The sequence below is a fragment of the Pungitius pungitius genome, chromosome 5 (assembly GCF_949316345.1).
Source record: "Pungitius pungitius chromosome 5, fPunPun2.1, whole genome shotgun sequence".
NCBI classification, from domain to species: Eukaryota; Metazoa; Chordata; class Actinopteri; order Perciformes; family Gasterosteidae; genus Pungitius; species Pungitius pungitius.
In genome coordinates this window covers 22751661-22765413 of record NC_084904.1, presented here as the reverse complement: position 1 = coordinate 22765413, position 13753 = coordinate 22751661, and the positions used below count along the sequence as shown (strand labels likewise).

Below are 13753 nucleotides of genomic sequence, written 5' to 3'. Positions count from 1 at the left end.
TTTTAGACATAACCTGAGTTCAAGGCGTTATTTGGATGTGTGGAATTCGTCTCACTGAGTGACACAGAGCTGATGACCTTTACCGGATCAATGACTGTGATCTGCTGCAGCGGATGTCAACGTGGGTCTGATCCGCTACGTGCTGCGTCAGGAGGACGAGCGCACCGCCGACCACTTCAAGTTCCTGGTCCGAGACAGCAAGCCCAACGCGGTCCACGACAACGTCTTCCACATCCAGTGGTCCCTCATCAGCTTCCAGCACAGCAGGTCCGCAAGCCCCCAAACCCCCCCCCCCCCTCCCCCGCCAGTAACCAATACCCGGATCAATAACCCAGAACCCTCTGTGACGCGTCCACAGCTACAACGTGAGCGAGGAGGCCGGCGTGGTGGAGGTCACGGTGAAGCGGAGCGGGAACCTCAACCAGTACGCCATCGTGCTCTGCCGCACCGAGCAGGGCGGAGCCACCTCCTCCTCTTCCTCCTCCTCCTCCTCCTCCTCCTCTGGGGCGCGGGCGGGGCAGCAGGACTACGTGGAGTACGCCGGCCAGGTGACCAGAGGTTCTTGGTCTGAGACCAATGTGTTGAAGAAATACGATAATAACAATAAAGAATGGTCAACGAATATTTCTCGCCCACAGGTGCAGTTTGACGAGCGCGAGGACACCAAGGTGTGCACGGTGGTCGTCAACGACGACGAGGTGTTCGAGGGCGGCGAGAGCTTCCACGTGGAGCTGAGCATGCCGGCGTACGCGCTGCTGGGCGCCAGGCGGCGCGCGGCGGTCCACATCAACGACACGGAGGACGAGCCCACGCTGCAGTTCGAGCGCAAGGCGCTCCACGTCAACGAGAGCGCCGGCTTCCTCCACGCCGCCATCCAGAGGACCGGTGAGGGCGGGGCCCGCTGGCGCCTGCTGCTACTGCCCATCGATCCCTCTTTATTTACGGACTTCTCTCTCTGCCCCCCCCCCCAGGCGACCCCTCCAGCACCGTCTCCGCCCTGTGCCACACCGTGTCCCGCTCCGCTCAGGGCAGCAGCCTCCACGCGCTGGAGTCCGGCTCCGACTACAAGAGCCGCGGCGCCTCGGAGGAGAGCCGCGTGGTCCTGGGGCCCGGCGTTACCATGGCGACCTGCGACGTCAAGCTCATCGACGACAGCGAGTACGAGCTGTCGGAGGAGTTCGAGCTGGTGCTGTCGGGCGCCTCGGAGAACGCCCGCGTCGGGGGCGGGGCCTCGGCCAAGGTCGTCATCGACGGGCCCAACGACGCCTCCACCGTCACCCTCGGCAACGCCACCTTCACCTTCAGCGAGGACGCCGGTACGAGGCCGAGGGTTATATATGGGCTCCCACATCCTGAGTGTGTGTGGTTCTGTGAGGGGGGGGGCTGTTGTGGAGCAGGAAGTGAACGAGAACCTTCAGGTTTCTATCACATAATAATAGAGCATCATCTCCACCACACAGGGACCATAGAAATCCCGGTGCTGCGTCGGGGCAGCGACCTCTCCTCCCTGACCTCGGTGTGGTGCGCCACCCGACCCTCGGACCCCCCCTCCGCCAGCCCCGGCGTCGACTACATCCCCAGCTCCAAGAAGGTGGAGTTCAAACCTGGCAGAACCGAGGAGGTGAGGGCGGAGACTTCAACGTTCCCCCTGAAGTCCGGATGATGCGATTTGATTCAAAGGGTTCAATTCTTAAAATATTTACTTAATGGATTATTGTCAAAATAAAGTAAAGGAAAGTAACAAACCAAACACTTTGCATCTAAATTTGTGATTTCTCTTTTTCATGTATTTTTCATGTATTTTCCACGTTAGAAGGTCATCATGTTGTAATGACCTTCGCTCGGCCCAACCAGCAGATGAAGCACTCGTTATGATGCCATGAAGCTGAACCCTTCTCTTCTGCAGACCTGCAGTCTGACCATCATGGACGACGTGCAGAACCCGTCCATCGAGGGCTCCGAGTCGTTTGTGGTGTTCCTCAGCTCTCCGCAGGGGGCCGTCCTCCAGGAGCCCTACGAGGCCGACGTGGTCATCTCCGACACCTTCCAGGACAGTACGTGACCTCACCGTCTCTAGAGAGGTTTGAGTCGTCGCTGCAGGCTCCTCATGCCCCGCCCCTCTCTCAGTTCCCAGCATGCAGTTCGAGAAGAGCGCCTACACCGTGAAGGAGGAGGACGGCGCCCTGCACATCGCCGTCATCCGGACCGGCGACCTGTCCCTCAGGTCGTCGGCGCGCTGCTTCACCCGCACCATGTCGGCCGTGGTGATGGAGGACTTCGAGGAGCGGAGGAACGCCGACGAGTCGCGCGTCACTTTCCTCAGGGGCGAGAAGGTGGGAGGAGCCAGAGGAGTCTCCGGCAGGCCGACTCCTCGCTCTGTGCGTTGCTTTCAGCCGTGCGTTTGTGTTTCCGCTGCAGGTGAAAAACTGCAGCGTCCGCGTCAACGACGACTCGCTTTTTGAGCCCGAGGAGGAGTTCCAGGTGCATCTCGGGTCACCGCAGGGCGACCACTGGAGCGGCGCCATGGTGGGCGCCCGCGACATCGTCACCGTCACCATCACCAACGACGAAGATGGTGAGAATCCCAGACAGCAGATTACTGGAGGAGAGGTTCAATCCAAGTTCTAAATCATGTAAAGTGCAACCACCAGGGGGCAGCACCCTGAGCTCTGGCCTCCTCTCCTCCTCCAGCCCCCACCATAGCCTTTGAGCAGGCGTCCTACCAGGTCAGAGAGCCCCCGGGTCCCGACGGCGTGGAGGTGCTCAGCGTCAAGGTGATCCGCGGGGGGGATCTGGACCGGACCTCCAAGATCCGCTGCAGCACCCGGGACGGATCGGCCCAGTCCGGAGTCGACTACAACCCCAGGAGCCGAGTGCTCAAGTTCCCTCCTGGTCAGTGTAGAAACACACGCACGTGCATGAGTTAATAAACATGTATACATGCACACGTATGTGTATCTTCTGGCTCCGCAGGCATGGACCACATCCTGTTCAAGGTGGAGATTCTGTCCAACGAGGACAGGGAGTGGCACGAGTCCTTCTCGCTGGTGCTCGGCCCCGATGACCCCGTGGAGGCGGTGCTCGGGGAGATCACCGTGGCGACGGTGACCATCCTGGACCAGGAGGCCTCGGGCAGCCTCATCCTCCCCGCCACGCCCATTGTGAGGAAAAGATCCGTAAAAACCTTTTGACGGGCCTCCGGTGGCGGGGGGCCCAGAATAGAGGATTCACGAGTCCCTCCTTCGTCCTCAGGTGGTCTCCCTCGCCGACTACGACCACGTCCAGGAGGTGACCAAGGAGGGCAGCAAGAAGGCGCCCTCCCCGGGTTACCCGCTGGTGTGCGTGACCCCGTGTGACCCCCACTACCCCAAGTACTCTGTGATGAAGGAGCGCTGCGAGGAGGCCGGCATCAACCAGACCCAGGTCCACTTCTCCTGGGAGGTGGCGGCGCCCACCGACACCAGCGGCGCCCGGTCGCCCTTCGAGACGGTCACGGACACCACGCCGTACACCGGCGTCAACCACATGGTGAGCTGGGGAGTCCGCCTCCGTCCCCCGTCTCTCTGTCCAGTCTCTGACCCCCCCCCCCCTTCCTGCCGCAGGTCCTCGACAGCATCTACTTCAGCCGCCGCTTCCACGTCCGCTGCGTGGCCCAGGCCAGGGACAAGTCGGGTCACCTCGGCACGCCGCTGAGGAGCAACATCGCCACCGTGGGCACGGAGGGCGCCATCTGCCACACGCCCGTTACCACGGGAACCGCCCGGGGCTTCCAGGCGCAGTCCTTCATCGCCACGCTCAAGTACCTGGACGTCAAGCACAAGGAGCACCCCAACCGGTGAGGAGGACCCCCCCCCCGGGACCTGGACCAATCTGGAGCCGACCCGCATGTGCGCTAACGTCTCTCTGTGTGCGTTTAGCATCCACATCTCGGTCCAGATCCCCCACCAGGACGGCATGCTCCCGCTGGTGTCCACCATGCCGCTGCACAACCTGCACTTCCTGCTGTCGGAGTCCATCTACAGGCAGCAGCACGTGTGCTCCAGCCTGGTGACGCTGGGCGAGCTGCAGGGCGTCTCCGGTCAGTCCAGAGACCCCGACCCAACTGCACATTTATCATTAAAATACACCCCATGCATCTGATCTTTAACCCCCCCCTGGTAGAGTCGGGCTTCCTGGACGACGTGCTGTACGACAGCATCTCTCTGGGTCCGGGGTACGACCGGCCGCACCAGTTCAACCCCGGCGTCCGGGAGCCCCGCAGCATCCGGCTCTACAAGCACCTCAACCTCAAGAGCTGCATCTGGACCTTCGACGCCTACTACGACATGACGGAGCTCATCGACGTCTGCGGGGGCTCCGTCACCGCCGATTTCCAGGTTACATTAAGACCAGGGGGCGGTTCGGGGGGGGGGAGCTTTCCCACATGAACTCTGGTGGTCCGACTCTCAGCGGTGGCGTTGGTGTTGCAGGTCCGGGACTCGGCCCAGTCCTTCCTGACGGTGCAGGTTCCCCTCTACGTGTCCTACGTCTACGTGACGGCGCCGCGGGGCTGGGCCTCCCTGGAGCACCACACCGGGATGGAGTTCTCCTTCTTCTACGACACGGTGCTGTGGAGGACGGGTCAGGACCTGCTTGTCTCTTTGTGGTCTCACGTCTTCTGGGTCCATTTCAGCTCAAACAACAGCAAATATTTACATTCATAACCCAGAGGAACGAGACCTGAGAACAAACTCTTTGGTTCTTTGGTTCTGTTGTCCCGGTGACCTCTGACCTCTCTGCCTGCAGGTATCCAGACCGACAGCGTCCTCTCCGCCAGACTGCAGATCATCAGGATCTACATCCGCGAGGACGGACGGCTGGTCATCGAGTTCAAAACCCACGCCAAATTCAGAGGTGCGCTCCAAACGCCCACCTGCACGTTTCAGATTCATCAAGACAATTAATATAAACACAGGGGTTTCTGTTTGTAATAAGTACAAAATATCCACAGATAGTAATAATATAAAATATATTTTGTAGTATGAGTATGTTTTGACTGACGCCTCTTTGTGTGGTTTTGTCCCGCAGGTCAGTTTGTCCCTGAACACCACACGCTGCCGGGACACAAGTCCCACCTGATGGCCCCCGACCACCTGGGGGGGGTGGAGTTCGACATCCAGCTGCTGTGGAGCGCTCAGACCTTCGACTCTCCGTACCAGCTGTGGAGAGCCACCAGCTCCTACAGCAGGTCCGTCAGAACCAGAACCAGAGCCACAGGAGGGGGGGAGGGGGAGGATAAAGAGACAGTTTTTAATTGTATAGTTTTCAAACTTTTAAGTGAAGCAAATAATGTAATGTTTCTGTAGGATAGTATTGTTGTTATTATTATTGTTTTAACCAACGCGTCATGTGACAGGAAGGACTACTCCGGCGAGTACACGGTCTTCTTGGTGCCCTGCACCGTGCAGCCCACTCAGCCCTGGATCGACCCCGGGGACAAGCCTCTGTCCTGCACGGCCCACGCCCCGGAGAAGTACGCCCCCCCCCCTCTCCCACACGCCCTGGTGCTTTGTGGGTAATTGTGGGTAATTCAAAAAGAGAACGGCGCTCAAACTGCGGCGCGTGTCCCCCCCGGCAGGTTCCTGGTGCCGATCGCCTTCCAGCAGACCAACCGGCCCGTCCCGGTGGTCTACTCCCTCAACACGGAGTTCCAGCTGTGCAACAACGAGAAGGTGTTCACCATGGACCCCGCCGCCGCCGACGTCTCCATGGCCGAGATGGACTACAAGGGGGCGTTCTCCATGGGTACCCAGCCGCCGTCTTTGTGAAAGCTCGCATGTCGTTCACGTCCACGTGACGTCAGATAAACAAGAGGCGTGGCTCTGCCGCCCCCTGCAGGCCAGACGCTGTACGGCCGCGTGCTGTGGAGCCCCGAGCAGAACCTGAACGCCGCCTACAAGCTGCAGCTGGAGAAGGTGTACCTGTGCACCGGCCGGGACGGACACGTCCCCTTCTTCGACCCCACGGGGACGCTGTACAACGAGGGGCCGCAGTACGGCTGCATCCAGCCCAACAAGCACCTCAAGCACCGCTTCCTGCTGCTGGTACGAGAGGTCATGTGACCTAGTCATTGCATTCAAACGGGGTACTTTTACAACGCATTGATCCGTCGGTACGAGACAGAACACCTGCTGCCCTTAAGGTACTTTCTACCTGAAAAGACACTTCCTGCAGTTCTTTCACAATAAAAGACAAACTCGTGAACCCTCAAGAGTCTTTAATAAAAGGTCTTTATTTCTATTGTTATTACAACATTTAGGCCCAGTGTTCCTATAATAGTGTGTCTACAGCTGGCTGCCACACCTCTACACACACACACACACACGCTCACCTGCCTCACCAGTCTGACCAGTCCCACACTGGGGCGTCCCCACATCTTTTGAGCATATTCAAAGCGTGTCGTAACAATATTATAATATCCTAAATCCACAATTATCTCTGCAATGACACAAGAGTCACTGGTTTACTATCGATTTGTGACTGGATGAAGGAAAGAACCCTAAAAGCCTCATTTTGGGTATTTTTTCTATTTTTCTGCAGGATCGCAAACAGCCGGACGTTTGTGACAACTTCTTCCACGACGTTCCCTTCGAGGCGCACTTTGCCTCCGACGTCCCGGAGCTGCAGCCCGTGGCGGCCATGCCGGGCGTTGACGGCTTCACCATGAAGGTCGACGCCCTCTACAAGGTGTGTGTGTGTGTGTGTGTCAACAGGCCGATGAGCCGCCATGACTACGTATCATTAGATCATCTTTTATTGCGTGACTCCCCACAAGATGAAGTGATCCCCTACCAATCACAGGCCTCGCTGTTGCCGTGGCAATGTGACTTTATCCACAGCTGTGTGCGATGGAATTCAGACAAATCAATCGCATTGAAGAAGTAAATTAAACTTTACCCGATGAGAGACGTTTAATTCAGAAATCTGACTTTGAACAGAAGAGATTCGTAAAAGAGACCCTTACCTCTAACGCTCCCCCCGTTGATTGACAGGTGGAGGCGGGGCACCAGTGGTACCTGCAGGTGATCTACGTCATCAGCCCGGAGTCCCGCTCCAGCCCCAGGATCCAGCGCTCGGTGACCCACCTCCTGCCCCCCCCCGCGCCCCCCGGGCCCGCCCGCCGGCCCCGCCGCGACCTGGTGGACCGCGGCGGGCGGCTGACGCTGGACGAGTCGCTGATCTACGACAACGAGGGCGACCAGGTGAAGAACGGCACCAACATGAAGTCTCTGCGCCTGGAGGCCGGCGCCTCCGGCTCCTTCAACGCCCACGTGGGCGGCTCGGTGGGGGGGGGCGTGGCCGCCCTGGCCCTGCTGGCGCTGGCGCTGCTGGCCGCCGGCCTCCTGCTGCGGCGCTGCCGCCGGCGCTCGGCCCGGGAGAAGAAGAAGGAGAAGGCGTGCGAGGAGTACCCGCTCAACACCAAGGTGGAGGTGTGCCTGGACAAGAGCGTGGAGAAGAACTTCAGCAGCAAACACTGCACGGTGAGGAACGTCAACGTCCTCAACCGCCACCACCAGGCCAAGGTCAAGCAGGTCAACCTGGAGGTCAAGCTGCACAACAACCTGCACGACGGCACGGAGGTGTGAGGCGGCCTGGAAACGAAAGGAGAGGTTTTTTATAAAGGAACTTTGTACTAAAGGAACCAGGTGTTTTGTTTGTGTATTTTTATACCACTTTGAAAAAAGGGAAGAGTTGTTTTGTTGTTTTGGGGCCACCTCAGGAATCGTCACCTCGCTCCACCCGACCTCTCGCTCCTCCTCCTCGTGGCGTCCACCGGTCGCTCAGGCTCTGCTGGGACAGGAAGGACAGAGGGACAGAAGGCTCCTTTCCCTGCTGCTCGTCGTCACCACTGTGGAGCTCCACAAGTCACTCAATCTATAAATGACCTAAATTAAGTGCAATTAAGCCCCCCCCCCCCCTCATGGCCCACATTAAATGACCATTTCTAGCCTTACTCAGAGACCCGAGCTGCCGATGTTGAAGTGCCCTGCAGTGTTTCTACTCATCAACAGATCATCCAAAGGTTGTTGTTGTTGTTTTTCGTGAGCTTGCGATAGATCGGATAACAAAGGGTATCGAACCCCCGTCCATGTGACTGGATGCTTTGGCCTTACTACTGACCCAGTGACCATAATCACTTTGTAACATGTTTTATAATAATGTGTGTGTCGACCTGCCTTCGTTTCCCCCAGAGACACAGAACCCCCCCTCAATCTGTCTCTCATGTTTGTATTGTTATATTATTACCCTCTTGTGTACTACTGATGTACTTCTGTACTACTGATGTACTTCTGTACTACTGATGTACTTGTGTACTACTGTACTGTCAAACAAGAAAAACATCTAAAGCTCGTTTGTCTCACGTGAGACGTCTTTGTCACGTGTCCCTCTGACTCCGCCCCCTGTCCTCAGTGTGCCTATCAGAACAACGTGTGGACAGGAACTATTATGGGGGGGTAACGGTATATTTTTTGATGCTATCATTGTGTGGGAAATAACTCCGATGCTATCAACATGATGCCTGTATTTCGTGCCTTTTTTTAGGAATAAAAAATATTGTTATAAAAACCCTGATGGTTTTGTATTTAATGTTTTTTTAAAATAATTTTTCATTCATTTTGGGGTAAAAACTGTGAAAATGAAAAGACGAATGGGTTAGTCTCAGATTAAAATGTCCGAGCGGTCCCTGAAGGCAGCGCCTGCGTGTCGGAGGTGGGCGTGGCCCGATGACTCCGCAGGTGCATATCCGCCTTCACGGACTGAAGGTGCGAGGCAACACGTGAGCAGACGTCCAGGTGAGGCATCCTTTGAGCTCTTTGTCTTTTATTTGGTTGGTTTTGTGTTGTTTAGAAGCGGACATTTGAAGGTTTGGAAACACGTCATTACTCTTCTCGTTGGGTCTCTGTTACCTGGGGAACAACATTTAGCGTTTTGTTCCTGTTGTGTCAGGTTTCCCACAGGGATGTGACGTCAGAGAAGCTGGCTTCACTAGCCACACTTTAAAACTAATCTATAAAAGAACCAAGCAGAGAATCATAACACAGGTCATGTGACTTGATATACACATTGTGCCCATGAAAGCAAAGGTAGATAAGAACAGATAAGTAGTACGAACGTATTATGTGAAAGGAATAATTAAAATGGAAATAACAAAAAGTCCAACAGTGAATTATTCTGTAAGTTTTAAACTACACAAAATAAGCAAAGAATAATGTAATAAACCTAATAGGATGTAATAGGTCTATTGGTTTAATATTCTCCTCCTTCCTAGAACATTGAACAAAGCACACAGGTGAGTATTTGCATACCTGGCCCATGAGTCACTGCTCTCCTCTTCTCTTTGAACTGTGAAACCTTCCCACACAACAAGTCCCTTGTTGCCATGGCGTCTATGTGGGTGAGTTCCTCCACATCCGCTTCACGGTGACCTTCATGGTGACCTTCATGCTGATGGTGCATTTTAAACTGTCCTGCAGGATGACTTGGAAAGTCTGGTGAATTCTCCCTCATCCTTCGAAGCGCCGGTAGGTCCAGCTGAAGGGGTGGGGGGAGAGGGGGGGGGGGTCCATTGGTATTCATTAATTAGAGCCATGTCTCCCCCTCAGAGCGGCAAGCGTGGAACCATCAGGCCCAAAGCCGGGTTCAATGGCGGAGACGACGCGGCGGCGCTGAGGAAGGCCATTAAGGGACTCGGTACCCGATCATGTGACCTCAGGTTCTACTTGTGAGAATCCAGTCGACGTCTAAAACTAATTCTGCTTCAGGCACCGACGAGGCGACTCTGGTTGAGATCTTGACCCATCGGAGCAGCGCTCAGAGGCAGCTCGTCTGTGAGGCCTACAAGGAAGCCACCGGCAGAGTGAGGAGGCGCTCGTCCTCGGGGAATTACAAAATAAGAGTTCTCTATTATTACAAAATAAGAGTTCTCTATGATTACAAAATAAGAGTTCTCTATGATTACAAAATAAGAGTTCTCTATGATTACAAAATAAGAGGGGCTTTGTTTCTAAGCGATCGAATCAGAGCAAAACGCACAACCAACATGAACAAGTGTTTCCTCTGATCATCAGCAGGTGTTGCTGATTGTTTCTCTTGTTTCCATCTCCCTGGTTGTGTCCTTCAGGCGCTGGTGGAGGACCTGAAAGGAGACACCAGCGGACCCCTGGAGGAGCTGCTGGTGGCGCTCGCCACGCCGCCCGCCGCCTTCGACTGCCACGAAGTGATGAAGGCCATGAAGGTCGGTTCTTCATCAATAAAGATCATAGACTAAACAACGTGTATGAGAAGAGCAAAAGAATAGTGAAAATAATAAGAACTAAAAAACACTAATATTAGTGTAATGTCTCATTTCTGAATGAAAAGCTGAACTGTGTCTGGAACCCGTTTCTCAGCTGAAGTAAAGCTTTCATCACTGTGTCCTTTTATTGGTCCGTGTGGCTCAATGAATCTTCTTCAGGGCGTCGGGACCAACAACGACGTCTTGATCGAGATCTTCTCCTCCAGAAGCAACCAGCAGATCGCAGCCCTCACCGACGTGTACCTGCAAGGTGACGCACACACACACACACACACACACTCGGTTCCGCTTGCTCCAAACACTCCTCCACTTTGACTTTTGGATTCTTCCTCCCACAGAAACAAAGAAGAAGTTGACCCTTGACCTGAAGGGGGAGATCTCTGGAGGCTTCTCCACGGCGCTGCTGCTGCTGGCCGAGGTTGGTCCACATGTAGATTAGATAGACAGTAATACAGCTTCCCGTCCTTCTTCGTCCTTGAATCGATGATGACGAGCAGGAGACCGAGTGGCTTCAGGAGGGTTCAATTAAAGTGCTTTTGGTTCTCAGGGGAAAAGGGAGGAGATCACCGCGGTGGATACGGAGAAGGCAAAGAAAGACGCCAAGGTGCAGTACTCCTCCTTGTGAACACGTGTATGAAGTGAACATGTGTGTAGAGTGTGAACATGACTCCACAGACCCTCTACGACGCCGGGGAGAAGAAGTGGGGAACGGACGAATCCAAATTCATCGACGTCCTCTGCCGGAGAAGCGTCCCCCAGCTGAGACAAAGTGAGTCGTCTCTCTGTGAGTTTCGTCTGGACTCGAACCCCCCCCCCCCCCCGCGGCACTCTGAACAAAGTGCCCCCCCGCTCTCCTCTCCTCTGTGTGTGCAGCTCTGCTCGAGTACAAGAACCTCAGCGGGAAGACGCTGCAGCAGAGCATCCAGGCCGAGATGTCGGGGGAGCTGGAGGAGCTGCTGGTGGCCATCGGTGTGTGCTTCTAACCGTGAGGGAATAAAGCAGGACTAGACTGTCGCCCCCTGCTGGTCACTACACAGAAGTAGAGTCATTTCCTCATAGACGTCTATGGGAGCAGAGGAGTCGCCCCCTGCTGGTCACTACACAGAAGTAGAGTCATTTTCTCATAGACGTCTATGGGAGCAGAGGAGTCGCCCCCTGCTGGTCACTACACAGAAGTAGAGTCATTTCCTCATAGACGTCTATGGGAGCAGAGGAGTCGCCCCCTGCTGGTCACTACACAGAAGTAGAGTCATTTTCTCATAGACGTCTATGGGAGCAGAGGAGTCGCCCCCTGCTGGTCACTACACAGAAGTAGAGTCATTTCCTCATTGACGTCTATGGGAGCAGAGGAGTCGCCCCCTGCTGGTCACTACACAGAAGTAGAGTCATTTCCTCATAGACGTCTATGGGAGCAGAGGAGTCGCCCCCTGCTGGTCATTACACAGAATGCAGCTTTAACACGCTTAACCCTTGGTTGTCTTGAACTTTCTCCTGCAGTGAAATGCGTGAAGAGCGTGCCGGCCTACTTCGCCGAGCGCCTGCACGAGAGCATGAAGGTGAGCTTCCTGTTTGATGCTCACGTCGTAGTCGTAGGTCCACGTCAGTGCGAGGCTCCCGAGACGCAGATCAACGTGTGTTACTGTGTGTCAGGGCGGTGGAACGGACGAGTCCACGCTGAACCGCATCATGGTGAGTCGGTCTGAGATCGACCTGCTGGACATCAGAGCCGAGTTCAAGAAGATGTACGGGCGCTCGCTGCTCTCAGCCATCAAGGTGACACTTATATCTCACACAGGAGATGTTAACGTTGCATTTGAATCCCTTCATAGGCATTATTATTATTATTATTATTATTATTATTATCTGAAAGGCCTCCCTGGTCAGGGCGATGTTCCCCTGTGAGACGTTGTGCGTCTGTTTTCCAGTCGGACGTGTCCGGCCTGCATGAGAACTGTTTGGCGTCCATCTGTGGCGGAGACGACTGAGGAGGACATCTGCTTTGTTACTTCTGCTTAGAAACTCTACAATTATGTAGAAAATGATGAATAAAAACAAGTCAAAGAAAGTAACGACAGTTAAAAAGTGACTTTACTTCTATAATATAAATCAACTCTTAGTCTCTTAATTCAAAGGAAATCAGAGGGCTGAATTTGTTACTCGGGTTAATTTACCAATGAATCTTTTTTGATACCTGTGTGATATTCCAGCAGCATTATACATGTTTTATTTCTGCTCCATAAAACCAAGCTTCACCACAATAAGACTCATTAGAAGTGGTTATTACATTAAAGTCGGTGAAGAGTAATGTGCCTTTCCAAATGGAGATGACTGTATTTCATCTTTTTATTGTCATTTACCCGTACGTCTGCATCTTTAACCGCCTCACATTCGGGTGAGATGATTTAGTTTTTCTGAATAGTTGTAGTTCTGGTGGCGACCAGCAGGAGGCGCCACTCACTCAGCAGCAGCTTTTAAGAGGCTTAAAGGGACGTTTAGGGAGGAACTGAGAATAAAGGAGATGCACAGAAGCGTTTAATCTCGTGTGACTAATGAGGACACAAATAAACCAAAGTACAACAAAGCCAAATATAATACAGAATTCATGTAATGTTTCATGTGTACAACATTGATAATAAGATAGTGGATTTTTTTTAAAAGGACTCAAACACATCTTCATGAATAAATATCATCTGTTAGTTTTATATTTAATGTTGTATGTCGATGGGTTAAAGTATAATTAAGTAATAAATAGATATTTCAACAAACAGATTCATCAAGGAATCTGTACAAATACATTTAAAGATGGTGTAAAGTGGAGGACGGACTGGAGGCCTGGAGACATGAAATCCCCCCCCACCGGGCGAAACCCCCCCCCCCCCCCCCCCCCTCCAGTCCTCCAGCCCTGCAGGGACCAGAACCATCCAGGTGGGGGAAGGTTTCCCTCATTAAAACCCAAGAGATTCACTCTGAACCCCCCCCCCCCTTCCCTCTTTATCTGAGCTGAAGGAAAACAGGTCTACATGACCACGTCCCCCCCCCCTCGCCCCCCCCAGGACATTCCTACGGCGATCCTGCCGCTGCAGTCTGCTGTTCGGCGTCACTGTGGCTCTTTGTATCCGGCTGCATGAAGCCGTTACTTAGTGACGGTATCAAGCTCTCTCAAGGGAGATGAAACCCACAATGGGGGGTGAGGGGTAAGATGGGGGGGGACACTCTGTAAATGTAGGACGAGTTCATCCACAGCGCCCGAGCAGCACAGCTTCCACCCCCCCGACAGCGGCGCAGGAAACGTGGACGGAACCGTGAAACTTCCCCCATTGTCTCTCAACAAAGTGAAGAGGCTCCACTCACCAGCCAGAGGGGGGGGGGGGGCACAGGGTGAGGACACTTCACACAATCACATTCTGCACTAAAGTC

General features: G+C 54.2%; 2 protein-coding genes across 4 annotated transcripts in view; both read left to right on the top strand.

The window, feature by feature from the left end:
- Window positions 1-8611, top strand: part of fras1 (Fraser extracellular matrix complex subunit 1) — a 99256-nt gene extending 90645 nt beyond the window's left edge. For all 3 annotated transcript variants that reach the window (XM_062562602.1, XM_062562601.1, XM_062562600.1), the window contains 22 exons: window positions 111-267; window positions 359-548; window positions 639-885; window positions 972-1316; window positions 1461-1621; window positions 1907-2054; window positions 2128-2333; window positions 2419-2575; window positions 2692-2892; window positions 2974-3161; window positions 3253-3528; window positions 3603-3835; window positions 3918-4078; window positions 4162-4376; window positions 4470-4620; window positions 4786-4893; window positions 5068-5227; window positions 5396-5512; window positions 5618-5784; window positions 5878-6083; window positions 6580-6726; window positions 7032-8611. In XM_062562602.1, the coding sequence (XP_062418586.1) occupies window positions 111-267; window positions 359-548; window positions 639-885; window positions 972-1316; window positions 1461-1621; window positions 1907-2054; window positions 2128-2333; window positions 2419-2575; window positions 2692-2892; window positions 2974-3161; window positions 3253-3528; window positions 3603-3835; window positions 3918-4078; window positions 4162-4376; window positions 4470-4620; window positions 4786-4893; window positions 5068-5227; window positions 5396-5512; window positions 5618-5784; window positions 5878-6083; window positions 6580-6726; window positions 7032-7625 (4535 nt within the window). In that variant the 3' untranslated portion in view covers window positions 7626-8611. The remainder of the gene's footprint in view (window positions 1-110; window positions 268-358; window positions 549-638; window positions 886-971; window positions 1317-1460; window positions 1622-1906; window positions 2055-2127; window positions 2334-2418; window positions 2576-2691; window positions 2893-2973; window positions 3162-3252; window positions 3529-3602; window positions 3836-3917; window positions 4079-4161; window positions 4377-4469; window positions 4621-4785; window positions 4894-5067; window positions 5228-5395; window positions 5513-5617; window positions 5785-5877; window positions 6084-6579; window positions 6727-7031) is intronic.
- A 178-nt stretch (window positions 8612-8789) lies between these two features.
- anxa3a (annexin A3a) lies at window positions 8790-12935 on the top strand. The gene is made up of 15 exons (XM_037482372.2): window positions 8790-8834; window positions 9311-9331; window positions 9404-9436; window positions 9516-9563; window positions 9645-9732; window positions 9804-9898; window positions 10163-10276; window positions 10496-10586; window positions 10675-10754; window positions 10884-10940; window positions 11012-11105; window positions 11210-11305; window positions 11834-11892; window positions 11987-12109; window positions 12262-12935. The coding sequence occupies exons 3-15, from the start codon at window positions 9422-9424 to the stop codon at window positions 12319-12321; spliced, it is 1020 nt and encodes a 339-aa protein (XP_037338269.2). The 5' UTR covers window positions 8790-8834; window positions 9311-9331; window positions 9404-9421; the 3' UTR covers window positions 12322-12935.
- The last annotated feature ends 818 nt before the right edge of the window (window positions 12936-13753 follow it).